This window comes from Radiomyces spectabilis, assembly GCF_025331425.1.
Source record: "Radiomyces spectabilis strain NRRL 2753 chromosome Unknown BYT42scaffold_3, whole genome shotgun sequence".
Classification (NCBI taxonomy): Eukaryota; Fungi; Mucoromycota; class Mucoromycetes; order Mucorales; family Radiomycetaceae; genus Radiomyces; species Radiomyces spectabilis.
The window spans coordinates 2,464,553-2,489,584 of NW_026251928.1; the positions used below are offsets into that span (position 1 = coordinate 2,464,553).

Consider the following 25,032-nt stretch of genomic DNA (forward strand, 5'->3'; position numbering starts at 1 on the left):
GGAGCGCTTGTAAATATATTATACTATTCATATGATTTTTCAGTTTCATGCTGTTGAGATCTTGAAAAAAGACCGCATTTCTCCGGAGTGCTGAGGAAATTTGAAAAGGTTGTCGGCGGGACTGTTTTCCAGTCTTTGCATTTTTTTTTTTTTGATTTTCTTGCCACACTGCAAGCTGAGTTGTGTGCCGACTTTTTCCTCAACAAGCTATGCGTATCAAAATTAGCACTTGCGCACCGTTGCCTGTGTACAACTGCTGGCATTTAGTCGACAATGATCGCCTGGATCCTACACGAACAATCGAGATTTTCACCGTCCGTGATTTGAAAAAAGAGGTTGTTCATGCTCTTCGTCTTCCTTCCAAATCCAAACAAGTCGCTCTGGATATGGGCGGTTTTCAACTATTAGAGCATAGTCCTGTGAAAAACCTGATACGCGATGGTGATTTGATTACGTGAGTTGACACTATCGTATATGGGTCTGGTTAACGTGGCTTATGATATCTGGTAGTGTGCGTCTCACCGAGCAAGCAAGCGAACAAAGCTCTCCAATACCCAAGAAAAGAAAACAACACCGTAAGCTGAGACTACGAATCATACACTTTCGATGATACTGACGCCTTTCGTGGTCTTTTGCACTTAGAAGATCTCGACCAAACAACCCAAGAGAAAGCGGTGAAAATCGCCCGTCTCGATAGTTCCGTCACAGCACACAAAAAGAAGAAAAAGGAAAAGGCCACTTTACCCGATACGGTTGCAAAGACGACGAAAAAGAAGGACGATAAGGAAGAGAAATTAGCAAAGAAAACAAAATCAAAAGATCAAGAAAAGAAGAAAGCGAAGCTGTCCGATAAGACGACGGGCGCCGACAAGAAGTCAGAAAAAAAGCAGAAAAGCAAATCTGCTGTCGACGACAAAGGGTCCAAAAAGGACGATAAACGAAAAAGCATCGCTACCACGGAGCCTTTAGCCACCGCAAAACCGAAGTCGTCGAAGCCAGCGTCTCCGCTAAAGAAAGACAAAAAACCTTCAAAATCCCAAGTGGACACTGGCGATAATTCCGAGCGCAAATTCGTTGTTCCACCGTATCAGGGATCGAAAAAAACGCAGGAACGTAATCGGCGAAGAGCACTGAAAAAGAAGCAATTGCGTGAAAAATCGGCCAATGACGACGTGACCACTCTGTCAGCACCGTCCGCAGAGATCGAGAAGCTTGCCGTCAAGGAATCCACAGTGACGAACACGATCGAGCCGCATCATTTGCTGAAACAAAACAAAAATAAGAAGAAGAACTTTTTGAAGGACATGTCGAAAAAGCCTAGAATGCATGTGGTGTTTGAAGCAGATCACGATGTGGATGACGCACCGACAGCAGCATCCGAGGCTTTCCACAGCGAAATGACAGCAGTGGAGGAAGTGGGAGATGAATTGGATCAATCCGCTTACGCACAAGCCATCGTCACACAAAATGAGGCCGACTACAATTATCAGCCCAACGACAATCCACGATTTGCACGTCAATATCCTGTACATTCGGTTTCGACTTTCTTTTCGACTCCTGTGAATTACCAATCTCAAGTCGAGAGCGAGATTACCAACATCAGCCAAGAAGATGGCACTGTGTTTGCTGCTAGTGAAGAAACTGGCGCAGAAATGTCAAACGACGGTCTTGTTCCAGCCACAGAACCCAAAGTCGAGAAAGTTGAACGCAACTATGACGATTATCCCTCTTTATCATTCCCTACAACCTTACCTAAACCCGGTGATATCATTGCTTTCATGGTAAGGTAGTCATCAAAGAGTTGAAATATCGCCTTGGCTTAAACGTACCATTATAGACATTGGAACTTTCGGAAAGCTACACGCCACAGATCTCTGATTGGAAGGAGGCAAAGGTGATTGCCGTCGACAATAATGATCAGCATCTGATAGTGAAATATGAATCTGGTTTCGAAGTGAAGCGTGCCGCTGGCGGAAAATTCGATCTGCTTACGGAAGACGAAAATGAAGAAGAAACAGTAACAGAAATGGATGACAATATTACTTTATCTTTCGAGACTGTCCTGCATATGAAGACCATCTCGGACTAATATTCCACGAAAAAAAATGCAGTTCAAACATTGCGACGCCTATTCTATGTGAACCGATCCCCATTTCATGATATCCTGTTGTTGCATAGGGTATGGTCGCAAAACGGGAATGCAACAAAAATTTATTTTTTTTAGGGATTGTGCTTGTTCAATCTCATCTTCTCTTTATGCTTGATATTTAGTCGCTCGATATCCGCCACTACTTTCTCTATGCTTTCTTCAGTGATTTTCCTTCGCATGTCCACCGGTTTTACTGGAAAGCAAAGGGCACTTGTTGTTCGTTGAAATGCTGCATGATTCTTGTGTACTTTTTGAAGCAAAGTCCACGCGCATTACAGATATCAGTACAACTGGATTTTTTTTTTTGGGGTCTGTAGCAGTCACTTACTTTTGAAATAAAAGGATTGGATCTCTGCAGGTTTTAACAGATCGACCACTTTTGAGCGAATTGTAGCTTCTCGGGCTTCATCACTGGGACCCGCTGTCCAAATTTGATAATTATCGCATTGTTGACGTGATGATACAGAAACACCGCACACGGTATCCTCCAACCATCCTTCGACTTTTTCGCCAATCAGCAATACCAATAGGTCACGCCATGCTATAGGCGAGTGTGATTTAGGGATCTTGAAATTGTATGATCCGCCATACTCGTTGTGAGGGTCCTCCCTGGTTGACATCAAATTAGTAACGGCAGAATTTCGTCCCTCAAATAACCTTTTCCAACTTACCATATCGGTTTGATGCCTTTACGCATGAAATGCAGATTACTGCGAAATCCGAGCTTTTCCGGACCGTCAATATTATTGTAGACGGACCAAAATTTCTGCCATTGAGAGCACAATAGAGAATCATTTCATTGTATCAATTCTCAAATCGATAAACCAGGTTAATAATGCAATGAAAAAGCGTACCTGCACTGTGCCCACCGTTGAAATTTTCTGTAAATTAGCTTCATATTCCGCAGGCGAAAGATTAGGGACAAATCTGCCATGAGGTTTTTCTCTTATGAATTTCTTGTGTGCGGGGGCACGGCTTTTTCTTTTTCGCTCTCCATTCTCCACATTTGCTATTTAAGTCCTCTCCGGGGTCGACTTACTTGTCGTACCAAAACGTCCATTCAGTCTGAAGTGCAATTTCACCCACCTTGAGCAGCTGTTCCTTTTGTTGCTGATCAAGAATCACCACTTCATCTTTGTAAACGTAGCCATCCTTGATGAATGGTGGTTTGGGCATCTGGGTATTCGGAGACGGGGATCGTCGCATATTGACGTTAGGAGAGCTCAAGGGTTCGGAGCTTACGGATGAGCCAGCAGCAGGAACCAGCCAGCGTGGTGATGTGTGGTGGTTAGAAGAAGAATGGGATAATGGGGTGGTTAACGGTATGGCACTTCCTGGTCTGAACTGAAACGCTGATACGGCCGAGGATAAACCAAGGTTCGGGCTTCGTGAACGACCGTCCTCTTGCATGTTGGCCATGACAAGATGAAAAGAAGATGAGAAGGAAGGGGCAAAAAAAAAAAAAAATTCCTCGAAAAAGAGAATAGGGACCTCTGTTTGGGCAAAAAGTTCGGACCATGCAGTGAATATTTAACGTCCGATTTCAACGCTGGGTTGATCCAGCTTGGCCACTCCACTTTCCTACGTTAGTTGACCGAGACATGCTTCTCCATATATAGTTTACAATGCAGCAAAACGATCTATGTATTACATTCTACAACTGGGAGCCATAGCCTTGCTGTGAAGCCGTAATGTTCATGCGAGGTTACACCACTGCAAAGTCCGCTCATAACGGGCTTTCATGTGTGCAATGACTGCAAGAAGAGGAAATGAAACCATTTAGAAAAGATTCGATTTATTATTGCTGATCAATTTTTTTTGTCAATTCTGCAGTAAAAGCGGAGTCACTGTTTGTAACGTTTATGTAGTCTGTAGATGATTCAATCTAAAATTCGGACAGGGGTCACATTACCGAGACTGCAGCTTTGCTGAGCTGGCCAAGCTGGCAATGAATGGAAACTTGGAAACAATCACTTATGCACGTGTTTATATGGAGACAATCAACGCCGCACAGATTAGGCGCGCAAATGAGTGGGTCTCTGTCTTTCTTTTCCATCAATACGCAATGTATAACCGAGGATATGGCAAGTACGAATCCGCAATGAATGAATGTTTAATGTGTAATTGACTATTATACCGTGGGTCCCAGGTATTTCAAGCTCTAGGCGGATTTTGCGGAGATTTATTGCGAAATGATTTTCAGCAGAACCCTCATGCATTACCAACCAAAATGTTCAAGAAAAGAATAGAGGTTTTCCTGTTGTGGCAGCTAAAGAACCCGAATTGCTGTCAAGTGATAGTGTTGTCGTCAGTTAAATTCCTATGACAATTGCAAGCAGTGAGGAAGATGGGGTTCAATTTTTCCTTTCTGCATGAACGTTATCAACTCGTACTTGTCCAAATAAATGTTTACAAAAAGGATGAACTGTATGATAGACCCAAATCCTAGTTTATTATATCTCCCCAGGGTATTGAAAAGCTGTTGTAAATTGATTTTACTCTTGTGACGATATTGATCGCTTTTCTCAGTTTTTTCCTATTCTTTCGCTACGCAATAAACATCGGGTCAACGGAAATACTTGACGTGGTCAGACTTCCATACTTTAAGCCCAGGAATAGTACAGTGTCATATGGTTTGAATTTGTTCTTCTGAGATGACTTGGGAAAATATAGCCTCATACAACAGCGATACATTATAGAAAATGCCAGTTGCTGGTTAAGCATCTGTGGGTCGTTGATACGAGAGATACAAAACTGTCTTTTAAAGGATCAGCACATACGGAAGATAGCCTATACGCCTCGAGCCCAGGTCAACAGGTAATGAGCCCATTTTATAACGATGAAAAGACACGACTCTGAACGTGAAATGGCAATAACCAATTGGGGAAGGCAATTTTTTGAAATACCGCAATATATATTGTGTGCTGATGCGACGGTTTGTGTCGTTACAAAGCACAATGGATGACTTGCTCGATCTTAATTGGTCTCAGCCTTCAGCCAGACCTCCAACAAATAATGGACAGCCATCTCAAAAGCCAAAGAAACAGGATGCTTTTGCTGATCTCTTAAATTTATCTTCCAGTCGTAAAGAACCTGATCTTTCCAAGCTTACATTGGCCGAACAACAACGTCTTCAAACGCAGAGCCCATCCCGGACAGGTTCCACGACCCTTTTACAGCCTGATTCAGCATGGCTTACTCCAACGCAAACCACGTCGCCCACTTTGTCTGCATCGCCCAGTACACCAGCTAAAAAACCTTTGGGTCAGCCTTCATCGCCTTCATCAAGGACAGCGCATCTTACGACGTCAAGTAACAAGCCAATAAACAAGCCAAATGACCAACCGTTCGAACAGCTATTGGATCCTTTCTCAAAGCAGCAGACTCGAAATGACACCAATGTGCCACTCAACGCAATGTAAGTACACAAATTCTCTATATACTTTCAATAAGCGTCACTCATTCTTTGTCCACTGCCCAGGCGTTCGCGACCTTTGAATGAGACATACCCCACTGCCCCTTCCACCACTAATGTGGATCAGTGGAATTTCGATTTACTGGAATCGCGAAGCTCTTCACACAGCCAGCACCCGGTAGGATGTTATTATTGATGCTCACTGAGAGTGCTTTAATGTTTATGCATGGATTATTGTTAGGATGCATCAACGCCCGTCACAACAGAGCATACTTTTGATGATCCCTTTGACCTTACATCTTTGAGTCAGAAAGAAGTCATACAGCACGCAGGTTTTCGTGGTACAGACGATGGAATCCAAGGTGACGATAATCCTTTAGGAATCTTGGCTCAACCAGTGACGGTAAGAGTAATTAATTGCGGCGAATGACATATCATTGCTGTAATTAACTCACTATGTTCATCGAAGGTGGCATCACCATCCCCACCGCCATCCACAAGTCCCGAACCAACAGAGACGCAATACGAGTTTCGTCAAGAGGATCATGTGAAACCTGACAGCATCTTGAGTCAACTGATTGATATGGGGTTTGCATTGGAGGAAGCTCAAATGGCTGTGGAAATTACCGGAGGAGAGGATCTGCAGGCAGCGATTGATATGTTAATCCAAAATGCGGAGGCATCTCAAGCGAGCAAGAAAGACATCTCACGGACAGCGCAAGCGAGACAAGCTCTTTTCGATGAAAATGTACGCCCTCCTTCCAAGAGTCCCGCTGCGTCATCCCCTCGACAACAAGGACCGAAATCTCAACTGTCTGACGCTGATGAACGCAGTTCCCGAGGTGAATCTCCAGTCAGTTCGAACGATGCATTCCAGCAACACAAGGAACGTATTGTTGCACAAGCAAGCGAGCTGGGAGGATTCCTGTATAAGAATGCCAGCATTTTCGTGAAAACAGGGCGAGAAAAACTTGCCAAAGCTGTGGAGGATTGGCAGCAAGATCAGCAGCGGCAAACGCCCACCACCGAAAAAGGCAAGAAGAATGTTAACCGACCCAAATGGATGACCGATGGCTATGCCGATGATATGTTCGAGGACGATATTGTCGATCAAGCCACGACCAGCAAATTTGTAGATGATGATCTTTCAGATCACGAATTGGAAGATCAACAGAAACGTCAACAGAGATCTTCCCCATCTCCACAGATTACCAAACCAAGGCCACAGCAGAAAGAACGCCAATCGCGGCCAAAGCAGGTCCAGCAAGAAGAAGAAGAGGAAGTCTACATTTCCCCATCGCGTCGTCGAGGCAGCCCCATTGGCCGCAGTGCGAAAATGACGAATGCTGCAAAACCAGCCTCGCCCGCTTCCTCGCCTTCAGTGGCATCTCGTCCACCAACGACGAACGTTCCGCCTCCCAAGCCAAAATTTGTTCGACCGGTGGTATCGGCGTCGGCTGATGTTCTGGCCAAAGTGAATGACAGTCGAAAAAAGGGCAATGAACACTTCAAGCTCGGTCAGTTTAGTGACGCCGAGCAATTTTATACCCAAGCTATCGAGGCTCTACCGGAGAATCACGATCATTTGGTCATTTTGTACAATAATCGAGCCGCCGCGCGACTAAAGACAGGGGATCACAAAAAATCGATCGAGGATTCCAAGATGGTGATTCACATGGCACGTTCCGTGGAAGAGGCACGCTCGGAGAGTCAAGGGTTGACAATTGTATGGGCAGATCAACTCAAAAAAGCACTGCTCCGTCACGCCGAAGCCTTGGAAAATACCGAAAAATATGCAGATGCTCTCAAACAATACGAGGAGTTACTGAAACTTTGTGGAACACGAGATCCCGTTATCAATCAAGGATTAGCTCGATGTCGCAAAGCCATTGCTCCATCCAAACCCAGCACACCAGTCAAGAAACCAGCGACGCCTTCAACGAAACCCAAGCCGGAGCCAAGTCCAGCGCAATCAGCAAAGAGTCAGTTTGATATGTTTGAAATCAAAGAAGCGGTGGATCCGTCTATCAACAAAAGTAAAGCAGTGGCCGCGATGCGCGCTCAGGCCATGCAACAAGAGGCCGAAGAAGCTGAACGATTGGAAAAAACGGACAATGTCAATTTACGGTTAAACAATTGGAAGGCAGGCAAGGAAAATAATCTGCGAGCTCTACTGGCCACCTTAGATACGTTGCTGTGGCCTGGTGCTCAGTGGCGAGGGACTCAAATGAGTGAATTAATTGAACCCAAAAAATGCAAAATTACCTATTTGAAAGCTATTGCCAAAGTGCATCCAGACAAGGTAATCATATTTTATTTTTTATTTTTTCTGGTTTTCTCTTTTCATGCATTTCCGTCTTGATGGACGTAATATCTCATCTTTTTTCAATGTTATATTTCTTTTTGGGTAGTTACCATCCAATGTGACCATCGAACAAAGGATGCTGGCGAGCGGAATTTTTACCGTATTAAACGAAGCCTGGGATTCGTTCAAAGCGCAGAATTTCTAAAAAAAGATAGTCACACTGTCGGTCCCCTTTTTATTTCCTATTTTTTTTTTTTTCATTTCTTCTATTTTGTCGTCTTATTACTCCACCTGATCCGCCATGGTAAAAATAAAAATCTTTAGAATCTGGTCCCCTTTAACCATCACATCATACTTATGTTGATTCTGTTAGCCCCAAAACGAGCATATTGAGGAGCACATCAAGCGTCATGGTCGACGTCTCGATTATGAGGAGCGAAAGTAAGTTGTTTGTCAAGATCGATGCATCTCGAGATCAATTGATCATTGATCCATGGTAATCATTATAGGCGTAAGAGAGAAGCTCGTCAAGCACACAAGTCATCACAGTTTGCTCAAAAGGTGCATGGTCTACGAGCGAAATTACACAACAAGAAACGTCATGCGGAGAAGATCCAAATGAAGAAGACTATTAAACAACACGAGGAAAAGAATGCCAAACAAAAGTCGGCCGATGCTATTCCCGATGGTGCTGTTCCCGCTTACTTGTTGGATCGTGAAGGTCAAGATCGTGCCAAGGTGCTGAGCAACATGGTGAAGCAGAAGCGAAAGGAAAAGGCCGGAAAATGGTCTGTACCCTTGCCTGCTGTGCGCGGTATGGCTGAGGATGAAATGTTCAAGGTGGTCAAGAGTGGCAAGAGCAAGACCAAGTCATGGAAGCGTATGGTTACAAAGGCCACCTTTGTCGGTGAAGGATTTACTCGCAAGCCTCCGAAATACGAACGTTTCATTCGACCTATGGGTCTTCGTTACAAGAAAGCCCACGTGACACATCCCGAACTCAAAGCCACTTTCCATTTGCCTATCATTGGTGTAAAGAAGAACCCGCAATCACCGCTATATACGCAGTTGGGTGTTATCACCAAGGGTACCGTGTTGGAAGTCAATGTGTCTGAATTGGGTTTGGTGACCACCAACGGTAAGGTCGTTTGGGGTAAATATGCGCAAGTGACAAACAATCCCGAGAACGACGGTTGTATCAATGCTGTGCTTCTTGTCTAAATTCCAAACACTCTATACACGCCTATACACATCTTCCATGGAATCAACTTTTTTTTTTCATCTTTTTGTATACTCTCTTGTTTCCACCCTTTCTTTTTTTTTGTTTTTTTAACTTCTGCATCATAACACGTTTTTCAACCATTCCGATTGCTACATTTCACTTGTCTGTTTCTTCTTCAGTTCTTCTTTCCTTATTATGCTCGCTTGTTCTCGATAGTTCCTCCCTTTTTCGCTTGTTCTTTTCCGGTGATCTGTTCCCTTTTTTTTGGTGCAGATCATTAATAAATAAGTTATTTATGGTATCTGTATCAACCAATTCTTTTTCTGTCTACTCTTTTTCATGGAGGTAAATCTAATGACAAAATAACGGTAACAATATTATAGGACGTCCAGCAAGCGGGTGTTAAGTATACAATACAATTAGGATTAGGAATGAAAAATAAAACTGATTTAGGTAGCTTTGGGAGTCTTTTGGAAGGAATTGGATCGATGAAGCCACATGCCAAGTCGGTTTGGCAATGTTGAATTGGACGTTGCAGAGGCTGATCGCTGACGATGAACAGGTTGCTGGGATGCTGTCGTTGGAAGAGGTGGCAGCTTCTTCCTTTCGAAAGCAGCTGTTTGAGCAGGCAAAACATCTTGGGGAGGTGAGATCGGTAAAGAAGGTTGTGCGCGGTTGCGAGACGGCAGATCGGTTTCCGGAGCATCCTGCGAAGACTGTGAGTGGTGACGATCTCTGCGTGACCCTCGACGGAGGAGTGCATGGGATAACTTTTTGAATAACGATCGTGTCGATTTCTGTCCACTGCCGTGGTCAGAGTCATCTGAATCAGGGGGTGTAGGTAGGTTTGCTGGTGCAAAGGACGGTGATGTGATGGTTTCGGTGGTTGTTGCGGTTGTTGCGGTCGTTGGCGATAGATCATTAACCTCATTCACCTCGGTCGCTTCAGGTTCCTCCTGTTCCGTGGGGAGCTGGTACTGTGATGTCGATGATCGAAGCCATCGCTGGATACGTATCAGGTAATCGGTGGAGGCAATAGATGCGGCCGGTTGTGATCCAAAGCCCTGAGCAGCGGTTACACCGAGATGGCCTTGCATAGAACCGGACGCGGTCGGAGCATGATGAATGGCTGTTTGCCCCAAGGGCATCTCTGAAATATGCTGCGGTTTGGATCGATGATTGGAGGGGCTAGTTTCGCCTGCGAAGACCAGCGATGTTTGACTACTGCGTGCGGAAGACGTACCGCCGATGGATAATCCCGATTCAACCGAACTCTTACGGGACAAGGTGCCGGCAGCATGATGCATTGCATGAGAAGTCATCTGTGACAGATGAGCTTGACGTTCTTCAGTGAGATGATATATCGAGATGAGAGGATGGTAACCAGCAGGAATGCTTTGAGGGTCGTCATAAATAGGCTGGCAAGCGTCTGTTCTGGATTGAATAGTTTGCTGGTGGGCAATGGCCTCGGCCGCCCTTTTGTATACTGGAGACTGGACAATCACTTCCAGCTTCATGGCAATCTCTTCCGCTGTTCCCAGATTCATGCCTTTGGACATTAGTTCGATGATGTGGGGATCCAGAGGCAGTTTCAATGGTTTACGAAGGGGTAAAAAGTTCTGAATCGGCGGTTGTTTCCTGTTCAGCCATGGATGTCGGACAATGTCTGCCATGATAATACGGCGTGCAGGATCAGTGATAAACATCCGCGAAAGAAGATCGCGACACTCCATTCCAAGATACGGAGGATAAACGACATGACCTCGCTTGATTTTCTCGTGTAAACCGGGCATCGATTTGTCATCAAAGGGGACCGTGCCTGTGACCATGACGTAGATCACGACGCCCAAACTCCACACATCAATTTCAGGACCATTGTACGGTGTCGCTCGCAGTAACTCGGGCGCCGCAAAGTATAATGAGCCGCAGTACGTCGTCAGTTGTCGTTCAGGACAGAACAAATTCGAGAGACCAAAGTCGATAATTTTGATATTGCGTCCTGATTTGTCAATGAGGATATTTTCGATTTTTAAATCACGGTGGACGATGGAGTTGCGATGCATGTAGTCGAGTGCACTAACGATTTGTCGAGCAAAATGGCATGATCTCTTTTCCGATAATCGATTCCGCTTTACAATATAATGTAGCAATTGACCCCCATTGACGTAGTCCATCATGATATAAAAATAGCGGCCAGCCACCACCAGATCTTTGAGTTGGACAATGTTGGGATGGCGAAGGAGCATCATCATATGCGCTTCGCGGGTCGTTCTCATTTCTCGATTTTCCTCTCGAGCATATTCTTTGGCAATTTGCTTTGGTGTCTTCCCAGCCGTATTCATACCCACGAGTTGCAAATTGGCGCGGGGTACAATCTTTACAGCGACCTGATCGAAAATCAAGGTCAAAACCCATGTTTTTAGTCCATTTTTTTTTTCTTGTAGGGAATTAATTACCTTTGCACCTGTGACGATATGAACACCGAGTTTAACCTTGCCCATACTCCCCTTTCCGAGATTCTGTTGAAATGTGTAATTGCCAATGCCTTTGGCATTCTTTTGTGAATGGTCATGCTTTTGGTTAGACGGGCTTGGAACGGTCTGCTCGTTAGGAAAAGCCATAACCATGGTTGTCGTGGCAACGGGGACGGTTGAATAGGAGTAAAAAGGCTCGTCTTTTGACAACTTTTTGTTCTGTTCTCAAAGGAGAAAAAATGAAGCGTGGCGTGATGAATGTGTGAAGCGTCCCTTTTTGGCACTTATTTCGCACTTTGAAAATGGCAAAACACATGGTAGGATAACAAAAACTTTTGTGAAAAAAAAGTGTTTAATTCAATTAAGTGACATTAATCAATTGGAAGTTATTGAAAAGTAAAAAGGAAATCCATCGCAGTGGATCACGTTCTTCGTTATTATTTACCATGCCAACCTTGTATTCTTTTTTTGAACACATCTATATTACCTAGGAAACCTGTAAAAAAATGAGACAATTGTATCTGTGTTGATTACCGGCTTGGACGTTGTTTTGCTGCTTTGATGACAGCAGCGTTGCACGATATTTGCTTTAAATAATCGGAGAATGAAACCAGTCAAGAAAAATTCATCCATCAACCACGTTCCAGATCGTGCACAGACCCTAATTCAAGTGCGCTCGCGCTCTTGTAAGGATGCCATTTTGGAGTTCCATTACCATTTATGGGTGGATCAGCCTGCCAAATGGTCCGATCCTACAAAAAACACAATCTCATATGATGGTTTCCGCCAAACTGATGCGGGACTGAAGCTTCTCAAAAAATTTCACTGACAGACACACTCGGATCCAACGGATACTGACAGCTGACACTGCTCATTTTATACGAGAACTTAGTAAGCAGCAGTCTTTAGCAAGTTTCCCCATGGTAGCAAATTTTTAGGATAAAATTCCAATAAAAACGTCAAAATGATGGATTGAAATAGAGGAACCATACACAGTCTGAGTCGGTAGAGAATAGAATCAGAAAGTTCTGGATTCTGCCTATTCTGCGAGACGATCAGAATGCTAAACCTTTATCAATATTTCTGCGCTAAAACGCGACTAGCCATCATCCATGGGTGCTTTGGACCGGTAGTCTAATATCGCTGGAGTTTGTGCATTGGTCGATCATTGTTTGGCTTTTTATGACATGTTAACCGGACGATACACTCCCGGGCGTTGCCCATTATCTTTTTCCATTTCTGCAGAACAGATCAATTGACTCTGCGACTTGCCTTCTATCAACGTATCATCATGTTCCTCTACAAGCTCTACTGTATGTAAGGTACAGTAGTAGATGTTCAATAGCTGCCGTGAGAAAAAAGGGGTAATGTAAATCTAAAGGTTTTTATATCATAACGGAATTGGACACATATCGGTTCCATCGTTTTCGTATGTTCAAGCCCCCAGAAAACGAACGGTGAAAGAGAGCGAGACTGTATCCCTCCTTGTATCCAAATGACATTATTATCATTGTCGCCGTCACATATTCCCGTATCCATCGCAATATCATTCTTTGTGGTACATGCTAATCATTAGCATTTGGATGCCCTTTATTTTCAGTGGTTCCTTGTCTGAACAAGCACCTAGGCAGGGAATGAGATCGAATCAGAGAAAACTGCCGAACGTTTTCTCACAATGACTAGTGGATGATAGTACATGGTTCGACCTGTATTTTAGTTTATTTGTTCTCTGGTTTCCTTTTTGTATAGTGGGTGGAAACTAATCAATCAACCGCTTTCTTCTGAAGAAACTGCGCAAGTATAAAATCTGCCAGACACCCAAGCTGATCAGTGTGAACAGAGACAATAAGCTGAACCACTTGACACGTTCATTTGTCGATTCTATCATACATTCATTTGTCCATCAATAAACCGTTCCCCGTTCGTCCTCGGTCTCTCATGTCGTGTGTCTTACCATTGGTATCTCTCATACGTTCTTCACGACGTTTCAGGTAATCCATCTGACCCACAATGGACTTGACGATCGATTCGAGTCTACGCAACTCAATTTCGAGCGGTCCAAGTTTCTCGGAGCTGGCAATCTGCTTGAGATCCAATGCTTCGGCACCTACGTTAAACTCTAATTCGATGGTACGTGTGTATTGAGGAGCTTCGTTGAAACCTATCAATTCGGACAAGGGTCAGTGACTCGGAATGCACCATCTCCAAGTTGCGTCTCGGCTGCCTACCTTCTTGAAGTTGGTTGGTAAAACAAATGCTCACTACACCATCAGAACGAGTATCGAAAGCATTACGGAATTCGCCCGTGTACTTGGAATGACGGCCATATACGTTGGGTTGGTCGTTGTTGTCTTTAATCTATTAGGACGTGACACTGTTTAGACCATCCCATCCGACTATTACTATCCACTGGCTTCACGCGCAATGGAACTGACGATGAGAGATTCAAGAATCTACCTCGAAGCCCGCCACTTGATTATATCCTTGGCCAATCTTGCCCGTCAGCAGTACGGTAGTATCTCTAGGAACGTACTGCGAAATGCAGCGTTTGCTTTCTTCCACTCGAGAAGACGGAACAGCTGGCAGTTCAAACTTCACAGCGGACACAGCCACTAAAATGCTCGCATAGATGAGCACAATGGCAAACAGTTGTCGTATCATCGTAGTGGTAACTGAAATGAGAGAAGGCGGACTGACGGAGAAGGACCCACAGAAACGCGTGCAAAGCCGCCATTCGATCGATTTCGGTTCTCGTCAATGATTGGCCCAACCCATTTGTGACGACATTTTCACACTCAGCCTTCGCTAGTTGTCTTTTGTCTTTGGGAACGATAGTCTTCAACAAAAGCAAAAAGAGGACTAGCAATTACAGGGTATTAAAATTTATTAGAACGTTGAATTCATGGAGATGTATATAGTCTTAATGATTGAGAGCTATCTTGACGAAAGGCGTATTCAAAATTCTATACAGTTCCTCCCGGTGGGAGTAATCTCGTCTAATGAATCCACCTTTCTATTATGTTTTTCTTTCTGGGGTCCGTCTCTCCACTTGGGCACCTACATGGATAAGTTGAACTACTTTGGTCAAATTCAGAGATGCTGTTAACATTGTAGAATCTGTGGAAATTTGTGCTTTTCTTTTAATTACAAAGAGACAGTGGAGAAAAAATTAACGAAAAAAAAGAAAAAGACTCATTACAAATGCACACCAAGGTAAATGTAATAGACAAGAAGAAGGTAATAAAATCAAACAGATAAATATTGTAGAAAAGACTTGCTAAGGAAAAAGTTTTGATATCTCTCAACTTTTCCTTTCTCTTGAAAATCAGAAATCGATCAAAGGAACAGCGGCAGGACTCAATTCCATTCTACTCTTAAAGTCGACGGGATCAGCAATCACCACGTTGCCCTCTGGCAGCTTTGATTGATCTCTCGTAGGCGTTTGTTGTCCGCTGTTGGGGGTGGAATCACCATTGGCAAGCGATAAACGGCGAGCAGTGTTCTTGCTGTCGACAGTGACAAACGAACCATTGATAACATCGTCCGTCTCGGTGGCCGCGGCCATACCCATAGCAGTAACTAGTTTTGACATGAGTGATTCAATCTCGCTTTCGTCGGCTTTCGTTTCGTCTATCAGCATCTCTCGAAGGATGCGCTGAATCGAAGCTTCACCCGCTTCGCCTCGTTCAACAGCAGCGCGCAAATCATCGATACTTAACCGCGTCACACCTTGCGAAAGGAGACAGGTATGGAGAGATTCAATGTTCACCTTGTACTTGGCGACTTGAGGACATTTCTGAGATTGCAAATGGACCGAGATTTTGCGCACTGAAGGCGATTGCGGATCAATGTATTCGGTCATAAAGTCCAATAGTGATTGCTTCTCAATCGTTTTCAGTTCTTGAACGTCCTTGTCCACTAAATGGTGGAAACAATGAAAAGATGAGATACTTTCTCCCAATAAAAACCCCGTTTGTTCATTCACCGTACCTTGATCAAACTCATAATATCCAGAGTGAATATGAGTCCAATACTTGCTACCTTCTTGGCCGAGATTCTTGTCTTTTTCGAGTTTTTTGGAAATAAGGGATTGCACTTGGGCTTGATATTCCGTATCGGTCATGTTCTCGATTAATTTTCGCAACTTCACCAAAAATTCCTCTATGCGGTTCTCCAGATAAACGGTGTTTCTTTCACTCTGAATGATGAATCGCATGCCCATCGAGCCAGTTTGTTTACGGACACCGCTGAAGACAAGGTAACCTATTCAGGTGATGTCAGTGTCAATAGGTCAATTTCAGCGCAAAATGACGATGTTTCGTCTCCTTTCTTTACCTAATTGCTCTTTTGTGCGTAACTGATCAAAGCAAGGTTCTTGCGCGATTTGTGCCAATAAACTCAAACGAGCTCGCAGTTCAGTCTGCGTCACATTGCCAACTTGAATAAGATATTCAATACCGGAATTGACATTGTGGGGATCCTCGACTTCCTTTTGATACACCCATTTCGTGCCTACACATCCTTGGTTAATAAACCGTGGCAGCAAATGTTGTTCCTTTCCTCTTTCCTTTTTTTCCTTTGATGAAACAGAAAAGGTTCGAAACAAAGCGTACCTTTGGGTAAAATCAAGCTACGGTGTCCAATGAGCTGGCTTGGAAGCAGCTGCTTTGGTTGCAAAATATCGACCACATTGCGTAACATGGATTGCGCGTCATCTTTCACAATGTTACCATGCACCAAGGCTTCAATATGCAAATGGGATAAGATGGTCGGGTAAAAGTTTTGTACATCTTCAGGAGTGATGTCCTCGAGTTCCTTTAGCTTTTCGGCATTGGTCCACATTTTATCTTGCGTAAAATATGACAAGTAATAAAGAGCATGCTGGTAGGGCGGTTCCAGGGCAAAATTCTTGTAGGAGCGGCGAAGCTATTGGAGGATGGTGAATGCTTTGCCCGATGTACAGTTTTTTGTATGTACAAACGTGATATGCGTTCGTCATGTATAAGTACCTGGTCTTTGAGCAACTTGAATCTTTCAGGGTCCACTTCAAAGTTACGCATCTTCTGTACCACCTTCTCCAAAAGCACAGACAACTTGTCGCTGTATCCACCCACGGCCAGCTAGCACATCCAAAAATTCAAAATCAGCATGAAACCAACCGCGTCACTCGTTGCGACTAGACGTTACCAGCATTCCTTCCAATTGATTCTCAATATTATAGCATAATCCAGCCACTTCGGCATCGTAAGCATATTCATTCAAGGAATCCTTCAACAAATCCGTATACAATCTATCATTTGATGTTAATTGACTGGAGGAAACCCCATCGCATCAACAATTTTGCATACCTTGTCTTGACGCAATTTGTCGGTGTTGCATAAGCAAGAGGACTGCGGAAAAGGATCCAGACATTTGCTCGTGGCACCCAGAAAATGTCATCCTTCTTGTGCCAGAGTCTCATGGTTGGTGTATGTTCAATGAGTGTAGGACGCTTGGCGGGTTGATCCACCTGCTTTTTATGTGTCTCAAAGTCGGTTGGGATAAAATCATTGGCTGGAGGAAGATGCAACGACTTGTCTAAACCAGCATTTTCCAAGGACTATATAGAAGCACAAGTGAGACACCCCTACTTTGATCGCATATTTGATCAATGATTTCACTTACCTTGATCAAGTCTTCACTAAAGTCCTTAACTTCATACTCTGTATCATACCATTTCTCCTTCTTGGTAAATTGAACGCCACCCGGGGGATGCTGAGCAGCAAGCATAATACGGAAATTGTCTGGACGCAGCCAATTAAGATTGTCGCTGATGAGCTCAGGATCATACTTGCGAATCAAGCTTGGACCACTCAAGACGCAATTGGAAGGGTAACCGTGTTGCATGAGACCGGCCAACCGGGAAGTATACTGCGATGGCGGATATTTTTCCTTGAAACGGAAAGCAAGGGAAGCCAATGATTGTACTTCCTTGAACACAGATTCTTGCACACCCGAGCGCTTCAACAATTCAATGTAACGGAAGATAACAACAATGACGTCCTTATAATGTGCTAAAGTAGAAAGCATGTAAAGGTGAGCTCACTGATCTATGAGTAAACATTAAGCATTTTTATAGCTTACCTAAACCTTCCTCTGTAAGATCAATGCTGATACGCATAAACTCGAAACCAATGCCACCATGGATGGTACCCACTTGAAGATAATTCGCCCATCCATTTTTCTTGAGTAGCGAGAGAATGGACCCGCGACCCTCATGCCCGATCAAGTGCGATATGTAACGGCCCGGCTAATATCAACAATAAAGTTTAACGAATATCCACATAAAGCATTTGGCGGCTATCGAAAGCGTACCTGGCTTGCAAACAATGGCCGCTGATCTGGAAAAGGAAACGTCATTTCGAGAGATCGCACATCTTTCACAGGTTTGATGAAAATTTGTTTCTAATGCGGAAAAATGTCCGTTAAACAATATGCAAATCACAGCAGCGTCGTCCAAGCATTACCATAAGTTCGTTTTTCGTCAACGGATGACCAGGGAAACTGGGAGGCTGGATGTTCTTATTGCGGACATTCTTGAATTTCTCCACCGTCCACTGTGTTAATTCGTCGAGGGATTCTAAGTACAAACCGCACGATTAGTGAAAATGCCAAATCATTCGCTTCGAAAAAAAAAAAGGCGCTTCTACCTCGTCCAAGAATACAGAGTTTCATGATATTTGCCGAGTAGTAAGAATCGTGGAACTTTAACAATTCATCGCGAGTGTTCTTGCCAGCATGACGAGGATTGTCCTGCAATGTCTCGAGATTGCCCGTACCGAAATGGCAGTAAGGATGATCGGGATTGCTAAGCGCTTTCTCCAACTGGAACATGCGCCAAGAATCTTGTTGTCTATTCTTCTTGTGTTCTACGAGGATGCAGCATCATCAGCATGGTGTCACGTCATTGGGACCGAATTTCTGTAATGAACTTGCCAGAATCCACTGCTTTCAGTTCTCTTTCCGTACAGCTGTCTGAAAATAAGGGGCTGATAAAGAATTGAGCGAATCGATCCAAAGCTCCCTCCAGATATTCATGTCCCACTTCAAAGTAGTAGTTTGTATCTTCCACGCCCGTGAAAGCATTTGAAAACCCCGAGTGCTCAGCCAAATACTGGTTGTAATCGTTCTCCTTGGGATATTTTTCAGTTCCCATAAACAATAAATGTTCACAAAAATGGGCCAATCCTTGCAAATCCTCCTATGACCGTGATAAATGCATATTAGACGTATGTCGAGTAGTGAATTTATGCATCATAACCAAATAGGTTAGAAGCGCAGCACTGATTTTAAACCATCACCGCAAAAAGTTTTGCACTGGTGATCAAAATCAATTTTATAACAATTCCATCAATCATACACGTACCGGATCGCTCAAGTGACCCACATGAACGTCAAGTGCCGCGCTCGACTTGTCGGTGTCTTTGTCATGAACCAGCAAAACTTGCAAATCGTTGGTGGCGAGCTTAATCAGTCGGTAGTCTCGATCATCGTTGTCCGATTTCTCGAGAGTGCTTGTAAAAGTCCAATATGTGCCGTCTGCGGAAAGCTCCCACTCTGACATATTGCCTCGATCGTTGACAGACATGTGGTGAAATTAAGAAAAGAATTGCGTTCTCTGTAAAGAAACAATGCCCCAACGGCCGGGAATGAATATAAAAACTGAGCTCGCTTATTTTTGTGCAAGTCACTCACCAAGAAATTTTGGGCTTTTTATCGTATTGGTTCCAGCTTTTTTTTTTTCCTTTTCTTCAAGAGATACGATAGAGAAAAAAGAGAACCTGAATAACCTTTTTTTTTTTTCGCCAAAGATAAAAAAGAATAACCGGGTCCCAAATAGCCTCTTCGAATTTCGGCATTTTTGAACCAACTTAAAAAAAAATTAGTGCAAACCGATGACGTTGCTGTGTCGCCAGGACTATGAGGCGTGGCAAAAGTGCAGCTCGCCGTAAAACTCGTAATACAGTTTTTCAGTCCACAGCTGACAATAGCATCGGTTCAACAAACTGGCTAGCTCCTTTTTAGTAGGATGTGCAGTATCGGGAAACCTGAATAACCGAACGCTCGAATTGCGCTGGAGCGCACACAAAGATGGAGAGCCAATATTTTGGCGCGAGTAAAATTACGATGAAAGTGGCAGCGAGTTGATAACTTGCAGTTGTATATTTAAAGAAACAAGAGGACGTATTAGTCGCATTACTAGAAAGCCTATTATGCTGATGATTAGCCATTGCATGTTTGCAAAAGACTGTCGTCCTGGGTTTTTGTAAACAGGGATGATGGCGCCAAAAAAGAAGTGTGCATGCAAGGCGAGTGCAGAAGCATTTTGATCTGGGGCAAAAGTGAACCAATCACGAATCGAGTTTCTTTTACTTTTCGGTTTCCGATGAGAAAACTTCGAGCATAAGTATGAGGTGACGAAGTGACACCACGTGCCTTGGTTTGCATTAAAGTCTCACGTTGACTCGAATGTAAACTTTTCGCTTTTTCTTCTCGTCATGGCGTTTCAAACTATTTCAACCGATTCCCACTCTTCCACCACCCATTCCTCTTACTCGTCGGCATTTCCTCCTCTGCAATCTCTGCCTTTGCACCACTCATTCCAAAGAAAGCGTCAATCCTCTCAAAAATTGCCTCCGCCTTTAGTGCCGCCTAAATATCCGTCGTATCTCAAAAATACCTTGTATGCGGGTCTGGCTTTGGAGCAGTACGCGTTTCTCGTCAACAGGCGCTGTGAATTCAAAACCGATGCCTCTAGTCCTCCAACGTCACCTCCCAAGTCGGCTTTATTCCGTTCCACCACACTCCAAGATTTGCTAATAGAAGAGAGGACCAATCTCGAGAATATAGACTTGCGATTGCCTTGCTTTTGGAATTCCAAAGATAAATCGCGTCATATTGAAATTGATAAAAATGGGCTCACATTGTCCTATGTTGGTAAGCCATACCACCCTCCTGAATGTTGATAATGGAAAAGCTTCTGTTGACATGCACATCTAACGATTGAGCAACAAAAAAAAAAAAAGGACCTGGTAAAACGGAGGCCCATGCAGCTTCCGTACGAACCAATTTCCCTATGCGACCTCAGTGCGGAATATATTACTTTGAAATAATGGTGTTGTCAAAAGGAGACGACGGTTACATTGGCACTGGATTCTGTGGCGGATCGAATAAACTCGAACGATTACCTGGTAGGACTGACTACATTTGATTGATACCCGTAACAACATTCAATTTTAAGAGATATAAAATCGACTAGGATGGGATAAGAATTCGTACGGTTACCATGGCGATGATGGTCACTCCTTTGCAGGATCCGGTACCGGGAAAATCTACGGCCCTTGCTTCACCACTGGCGATGTCATAGGTTGTGGAGTCAATTTTGCCACACGGTCTGCCTTTTATACAAAAAACGGAAGCTTTTTAGGCACAGCATTTACCGGCATCGATACATCGGTCACATTATACCCATGCGTGGGACTACGTACAGTAGGCGAGCGTATTACTGCCAACTTTGGGCAAAGTCCTTTTACGTTTGATATCACCCAATATATCAAGGTAAATATAAATAATAATAATAATAATAATAAAAAATCCAATCGAATCGGTTCGTTAAAATACTCTTGCTGATTTTTTTATTACTCATTGCAATGTATTTAGGATCAAAAAGCGGCCTTGTGGGAAAAAGTTGAACCAACGTCGTCCGTTAGCCTCGACAACGGATATAGCCTTTGCGACACTCTCATTATTTCCTACCTTATCCATCATGGATATACCGGCACAGCATTGGCGATGATCAAAAATGCTCAATACGCTGCCAATAAAACAATCACACACAATACTCCCGGCTTACAAGATATGGAAATTCGACAGCGTAAGTGATGCCGCAGCGCATTAATTCAAAAATTTTAACCATACGATTATTTCACAGAGATTCGTCGCTCCATTATTCAGGGAAACATTGCCGAAGCTGTGCAGACTTTAGATAAGCACTACCCCGGAATCTTGACACGTGATACGACCGAAACAGACCTGCTTTTTGAGCTAAAGTGCCAAGAGTTTGTAGAATTGATGCGGGAATATAGCCATGTCGAACGCCAGCAACGCAGTTTGTCTCGCCGTTCCAATTCGATTGACACCACCATAACGTTTGAAGACGATGATCATGTAAGCAGCACCAGCAGTCGGCGAAGCAGCAGCTTTGATGACGACGATTTTTCGCCGAGCGAATACAGACCGTCGATGCAGCCGTTATTATCATCGTCACCGACATTACCGGTGCCTGTTCGTGCGTCGGGAAGGCGCTTAAGTTGGGCGGAAGTGGCTGCTTCCTCCTCCCCCACCGGAAACCACGGGTTTCATGCGTTTTCTGTCTCGCCAACTTACCAATCATTCGATATCACCGAAACCGATGATATGATGTATGGTCGAGGATCTCGTCGACTCTCAGGAAGGGGTAACAGATACAGTAACAGCAGCAGCAGTATTTTTTCCAGCCACAGCCACGTCAGCTACGATTTGGCTCTCGACGAAGAAGACGAAGAAGACGACAGTGTGGAAATGGGACCTGATTTAGCCTTCCTTATGAAGCGTATCATGAAATACGGTCAAGAGCTGAAGAACGAGTACAGCAAAGATGAACGATCCCATATTCAGCATAAATTAGTGGTAACTATTACCGCATCATGTTTGGCCAACCGTGTCAAAATAACGATATTATCTGCAAGGATGTTTTCTCGTTATTGGCGTACCCAGAACCAACTACATGTCCCGTAGCTTATCTACTCGATAAATCGTGCCTCGATAGCCTCGCGACCAATGTGAACACGGCTATTCTTGGTAAGCGTCCTTTCCCAGGTCTTTTACAATGACCGAAAAATGCTAAACTGCCATTGCTTTTTTGCGTTTTAGCGTTTCAAAATCTTCCCGCTACGTCCTGCTTGGAACGTTTGTATCGACAAACCACTACCACTTGCAAAGAGCTTGCTTACTTTGGTAATGGCAATGCTGTGCTTCTTAACGTGGAAGAGCAATGCAAGGCACCACAACAGAGCGAGCCTCAAGTCCAACGATCCTACTTTTGAGGCACTACCTGAATCTTTCACCCCAATTTTATCCTTGTTGTATTGTTTTGCCATAGGTTATTGAAATCGGTATCCAGGTACTCACAGACCCAAACTCCCCTCCCCCGACTTGCTCCCGTTGAATAAACGTATTATTATCATTTCATGAAGAAAAACCACATATTTATAAAACAAAGTACAAAACTATCATTGCTAAATGAAGCAGCTCAAACTCTGACATCTAGTTTAAGAGGAATAATGGAAGGATAAATAAAAAAAAAAAGAAAGGGAAATGCAGTTGTCACGTGGTTACGATGATCAAGCGCCGTGGGTGGAGTTGGGCCAAGTGCCATTCTCTTTCCATCCTGTGACGAGGACTTTTACCTATATTGCCGAAATACCTTAGACCTCACTGGCATTTATAATTGACGGCTTTTATCAAAAGTCGTAGAGCTTACCACAATCTCCAAGGGCAATGGTTGATTCAATTGTCGACGTTCATTGACCAGATGTTGGTATATATTCAGTTGGGCCTCTCTTGGAAGATCTTGTAACCATGCCGTAGACTCTGTTGCGAAATTGGTGGGTGCTTCGGTAGTGGATGGGGTTCGCCATGCCGCACGTCTCGCATGCCAAGCTGCCGCTCCTATTGTAAGCGGTTGATCACTATCATCCATCGCAAATTCAACGTCTCTATCAAAACCGGCAGATCAAAATTTTTTTAATCACACGTGATGAAAAGGAAATAAAAATCTCTTTTGTCTGCGGACGTCAGGAAATGATGAGCAAGTGGGATATCATATAATGTATTTCTTTGTTTCTTTATATGTGAATAGCGAAATTGCCAATGCAGACCAAGTTGTGCTGACAAGGTAAAAGTACAATGGTGATGACGGATAAAAAATTCAATAGATCGACCACAGGGCGATACGATTATCTTTGCCTCCGGAAAGCATGTAATGTTCTTTGGTTAGTTCGGCAAAATCGAGCGCATAGACGCTATCCTGATGGTAGGATAATACTGCCAAGGGTTTCTGCGACTTGATGGAGAAAATACGAATCCTGGGAACCGTTTCAATATGGGGAGGAAAGTAATAAAATAATGCTACGTTTTCAAACTTACTTGCCGTCGTATCCAGCGGTGGCAAGAATCTTATTATCTTCGCGTATAGCCACTGCAGCTACGCCCGACTTTTTTGTGGGTACGATGTGATGTTTTCCACTATGAACGTCATGGCGGATAACTTGGTTATCAGCAGAAGTCGAGTAGATAAAGGATTTCAATGGATCCACTGCAAGATCTAACACTGATCATGGGAATGTTAGGATGGTGGACCTGAAACGGCGATACATCGTACAAACCTGGTTCTTTATGATATTTGTTTCGCCAGATGCATTGGACGTTGTTCTCTTTAATCCGCCATAGAACTACGGATCCGTCCTCGTAACCTGATACAATGTGTACAGTGTCTTCCAACAGCAATATTCGCACGGCCATACAAATGCCTGTTGCCGCTTTCTTGTCCTCCGCATCGGCGTTACCAATACCGCGGATGATCCAGCGTTGCTCTTGCAAGCTATAAATGTCAACCTGTTGGACGTTGTGATGAGTCCCAAGTCATAATATCTGTAATTTATCTTTTTCGTCATACCAACGAAGTATCACCAAGGGATGGAAAACAGAGAAGGGTATCATTATCTGACACGCGCAAGTTAAGTAAGCATGACAGTCGTGGCCTGTGCGTAACATTTGATCGACTCACCTTTTATATTACATACACAAAGCTTACAGAAATTGAGAGAGTCATAGACGATGGTGGATAGTTTCTTTGGTATTTCTTTGGAATCAGTTTCCAAACAAGGCAGTTGCCAAACATGAATGCTGTTGTCCCTCCCTTGGCTATCATATGATCATATTATATTGTATTAGATCCCCCCCCGCGCGGCAGAAGAACGCAAACTTGTTATTGGCTTGCCTGAGAAGCTTGTCATTGCCGATGAGATTCACTGAAAGGCAACTCTCTTCATGTGCTTTCCATGTCAGGACGGGCCGACGCGTGCGTAGTTTCCATACAAAGATGACCCCATCCGCGTCTCTAACATGATCGATCAACTTAGATCTTGGGAAATAGGGACAAAGGCAACTAAAGTTTGACTCAATTTACCCAGAGACAAAATATTTATTATGATCAAAAAAACGAACAGAGTTAACTGCAGCCGTATGACCTCGGAAAATATAGGAAGGCGTGGGCGGTGGTGGTGCAGTGGACGAAGTTGCCATTGGACAAGCAGCAATAGGAAAAGCAGCAGGAAACGCGGAATTTAAATTGTCTTTTTTTTGGCTCGAAGGTGAATTGATCGTGAC

General features: G+C 43.8%; 10 protein-coding genes across 10 annotated transcripts; 4 read left to right on the forward strand and 6 right to left on the reverse strand.

The window, feature by feature from the left end:
* Positions 1–209: 209 nt before the first annotated feature.
* On the forward strand, positions 210–2,089 carry BYT42DRAFT_611866 (uncharacterized protein; the record flags this gene model as incomplete). The annotated part of the gene is made up of 4 exons (XM_051571557.1): positions 210–454; positions 511–575; positions 643–1,781; positions 1,838–2,089. The coding sequence occupies 4 exons, from the start codon at positions 210–212 to the stop codon at positions 2,087–2,089; spliced, it is 1,701 nt and encodes a 566-aa protein (XP_051426683.1).
* Positions 2,090–2,469: 380 nt separating this feature from the next.
* On the reverse strand, positions 2,470–2,918 carry BYT42DRAFT_491233 (translation initiation factor eIF 4e-like domain-containing protein; the record flags this gene model as incomplete). The annotated part of the gene is made up of 2 exons (XM_051564059.1): positions 2,470–2,758; positions 2,821–2,918. Coding segments are annotated over 2 exons (387 nt in total), but the record flags the coding sequence as incomplete, so codon positions are not given.
* A 1,696-nt stretch (positions 2,919–4,614) lies between these two features.
* Positions 4,615–8,147, forward strand: BYT42DRAFT_511511 (uncharacterized protein). The gene is made up of 6 exons (XM_051565156.1): positions 4,615–4,966; positions 5,039–5,567; positions 5,631–5,742; positions 5,806–5,967; positions 6,034–7,866; positions 7,976–8,147. Exons 2-6 carry the CDS (start codon positions 5,077–5,079, stop codon positions 8,072–8,074), a joined length of 2,697 nt encoding a protein of 898 aa, XP_051426685.1. The 5' UTR covers positions 4,615–4,966; positions 5,039–5,076; the 3' UTR covers positions 8,075–8,147.
* On the forward strand, positions 8,148–9,405 carry BYT42DRAFT_561590 (30S ribosomal protein S8e). Its single transcript, XM_051567380.1, has 3 exons — positions 8,148–8,173; positions 8,243–8,310; positions 8,379–9,405. The coding sequence occupies exons 1-3, from the start codon at positions 8,171–8,173 to the stop codon at positions 9,088–9,090; spliced, it is 783 nt and encodes a 260-aa protein (XP_051426686.1). The 5' UTR covers positions 8,148–8,170; the 3' UTR covers positions 9,091–9,405.
* Positions 9,406–11,932, reverse strand: BYT42DRAFT_561592 (kinase-like domain-containing protein). Its single transcript, XM_051567381.1, has 2 exons — positions 11,548–11,932; positions 9,406–11,478 (listed from the first exon to the last, which is right to left on the reverse strand). The coding sequence occupies exons 1-2, from the start codon at positions 11,716–11,718 to the stop codon at positions 9,541–9,543; spliced, it is 2,109 nt and encodes a 702-aa protein (XP_051426687.1). The 5' UTR covers positions 11,719–11,932; the 3' UTR covers positions 9,406–9,540.
* A 1,392-nt stretch (positions 11,933–13,324) lies between these two features.
* Positions 13,325–14,226, reverse strand: BYT42DRAFT_544097 (emp24/gp25L/p24 family/GOLD-domain-containing protein; the record flags this gene model as incomplete). The annotated part of the gene is made up of 4 exons (XM_051565737.1): positions 13,325–13,446; positions 13,520–13,726; positions 13,794–13,923; positions 14,023–14,226. 4 exons carry the CDS (start codon positions 14,224–14,226, stop codon positions 13,325–13,327), a joined length of 663 nt encoding a protein of 220 aa, XP_051426688.1.
* Positions 14,227–14,394: 168 nt separating this feature from the next.
* Positions 14,395–19,433, reverse strand: BYT42DRAFT_511521 (Metalloenzyme, LuxS/M16 peptidase-like protein). Its single transcript, XM_051565157.1, has 15 exons — positions 19,300–19,433; positions 18,971–19,222; positions 18,541–18,805; positions 18,255–18,473; positions 18,072–18,184; positions 17,920–18,009; positions 17,689–17,854; positions 17,230–17,618; positions 16,914–17,164; positions 16,753–16,855; positions 16,575–16,685; positions 16,179–16,491; positions 15,901–16,077; positions 15,556–15,828; positions 14,395–15,483 (listed from the first exon to the last, which is right to left on the reverse strand). Exons 2-15 carry the CDS (start codon positions 19,190–19,192, stop codon positions 14,891–14,893), a joined length of 3,285 nt encoding a protein of 1,094 aa, XP_051426689.1. The 5' UTR covers positions 19,193–19,222; positions 19,300–19,433; the 3' UTR covers positions 14,395–14,890.
* A 522-nt stretch (positions 19,434–19,955) lies between these two features.
* BYT42DRAFT_561599 (uncharacterized protein) lies at positions 19,956–22,835 on the forward strand. Its single transcript, XM_051567382.1, has 7 exons — positions 19,956–20,541; positions 20,631–20,795; positions 20,864–21,162; positions 21,265–21,478; positions 21,536–22,272; positions 22,332–22,443; positions 22,516–22,835. Exons 1-7 carry the CDS (start codon positions 20,103–20,105, stop codon positions 22,686–22,688), a joined length of 2,139 nt encoding a protein of 712 aa, XP_051426690.1. The 5' UTR covers positions 19,956–20,102; the 3' UTR covers positions 22,689–22,835.
* Positions 22,836–23,455, reverse strand: BYT42DRAFT_561600 (uncharacterized protein). The gene is made up of 2 exons (XM_051567383.1): positions 23,126–23,455; positions 22,836–23,051 (listed from the first exon to the last, which is right to left on the reverse strand). Exons 1-2 carry the CDS (start codon positions 23,342–23,344, stop codon positions 22,986–22,988), a joined length of 285 nt encoding a protein of 94 aa, XP_051426691.1. The 5' UTR covers positions 23,345–23,455; the 3' UTR covers positions 22,836–22,985.
* BYT42DRAFT_561604 (WD40-repeat-containing domain protein) lies at positions 23,456–25,016 on the reverse strand. The gene is made up of 7 exons (XM_051567384.1): positions 24,833–25,016; positions 24,644–24,763; positions 24,431–24,567; positions 24,320–24,366; positions 24,030–24,258; positions 23,791–23,974; positions 23,456–23,729 (listed from the first exon to the last, which is right to left on the reverse strand). Exons 1-7 carry the CDS (start codon positions 24,946–24,948, stop codon positions 23,573–23,575), a joined length of 990 nt encoding a protein of 329 aa, XP_051426692.1. The 5' UTR covers positions 24,949–25,016; the 3' UTR covers positions 23,456–23,572.
* Between the last annotated feature and the right edge of the window lie 16 nt (positions 25,017–25,032).

Bases quoted from the DNA above. Each gene is read 5' to 3' on its own strand.
- BYT42DRAFT_511511 (XM_051565156.1), top strand. From the start codon at position 5,077: ATGCGACGGTTTGTGTCGTTACAAAGCACAATGGATGACTTGCTCGAT. The intron at 5,568-5,630 runs GTAAGTACACAA...TCCACTGCCCAG, and splicing joins AATGTGCCACTCAACGCAAT to GCGTTCGCGACCTTTGAATG. The intron at 5,743-5,805 runs GTAGGATGTTAT...GATTATTGTTAG, and splicing joins CTTCACACAGCCAGCACCCG to GATGCATCAACGCCCGTCAC.
- BYT42DRAFT_561590 (XM_051567380.1), top strand. The intron at 8,311-8,378 runs GTAAGTTGTTTG...TAATCATTATAG, and splicing joins CTCGATTATGAGGAGCGAAA to GCGTAAGAGAGAAGCTCGTC.
- BYT42DRAFT_561592 (XM_051567381.1), bottom strand. From the start codon at position 11,718: ATGGTTATGGCTTTTCCTAACGAGCAGACCGTTCCAAGCCCGTCTAAC. The intron at 11,479-11,547 runs GTAATTAATTCC...ATTTTCGATCAG, and splicing joins ATATCGTCACAGGTGCAAAG to GTCGCTGTAAAGATTGTACC.
- BYT42DRAFT_511521 (XM_051565157.1), bottom strand. From the start codon at position 19,192: ATGTCTGTCAACGATCGAGGCAATATGTCAGAGTGGGAGCTTTCCGCA. The intron at 18,010-18,071 runs GTAATGCTTGGA...TTTCCGCATTAG, and splicing joins TGACGAAAAACGAACTTATG to AAACAAATTTTCATCAAACC. The intron at 17,855-17,919 runs GTACGCTTTCGA...TGTTGATATTAG, and splicing joins GGCCATTGTTTGCAAGCCAG to CCGGGCCGTTACATATCGCA.
- BYT42DRAFT_561599 (XM_051567382.1), top strand. From the start codon at position 20,103: ATGGCGTTTCAAACTATTTCAACCGATTCCCACTCTTCCACCACCCAT. The intron at 20,796-20,863 runs GTAGGACTGACT...AAAATCGACTAG, and splicing joins TAAACTCGAACGATTACCTG to GATGGGATAAGAATTCGTAC. The intron at 22,273-22,331 runs GTAACTATTACC...ATTATCTGCAAG, and splicing joins ATATTCAGCATAAATTAGTG to GATGTTTTCTCGTTATTGGC.
- BYT42DRAFT_561600 (XM_051567383.1), bottom strand. From the start codon at position 23,344: ATGGATGATAGTGATCAACCGCTTACAATAGGAGCGGCAGCTTGGCAT. The intron at 23,052-23,125 runs GTAAGCTCTACG...TCGGCAATATAG, and splicing joins CATTGCCCTTGGAGATTGTG to GTAAAAGTCCTCGTCACAGG.
- BYT42DRAFT_561604 (XM_051567384.1), bottom strand. From the start codon at position 24,948: ATGGCAACTTCGTCCACTGCACCACCACCGCCCACGCCTTCCTATATT. The intron at 24,764-24,832 runs GTAAATTGAGTC...CGATCATGTTAG, and splicing joins AATAAATATTTTGTCTCTGG to AGACGCGGATGGGGTCATCT. The intron at 24,568-24,643 runs GCAAGCCAATAA...ATCATATGATAG, and splicing joins GGCAATGACAAGCTTCTCAG to CCAAGGGAGGGACAACAGCA.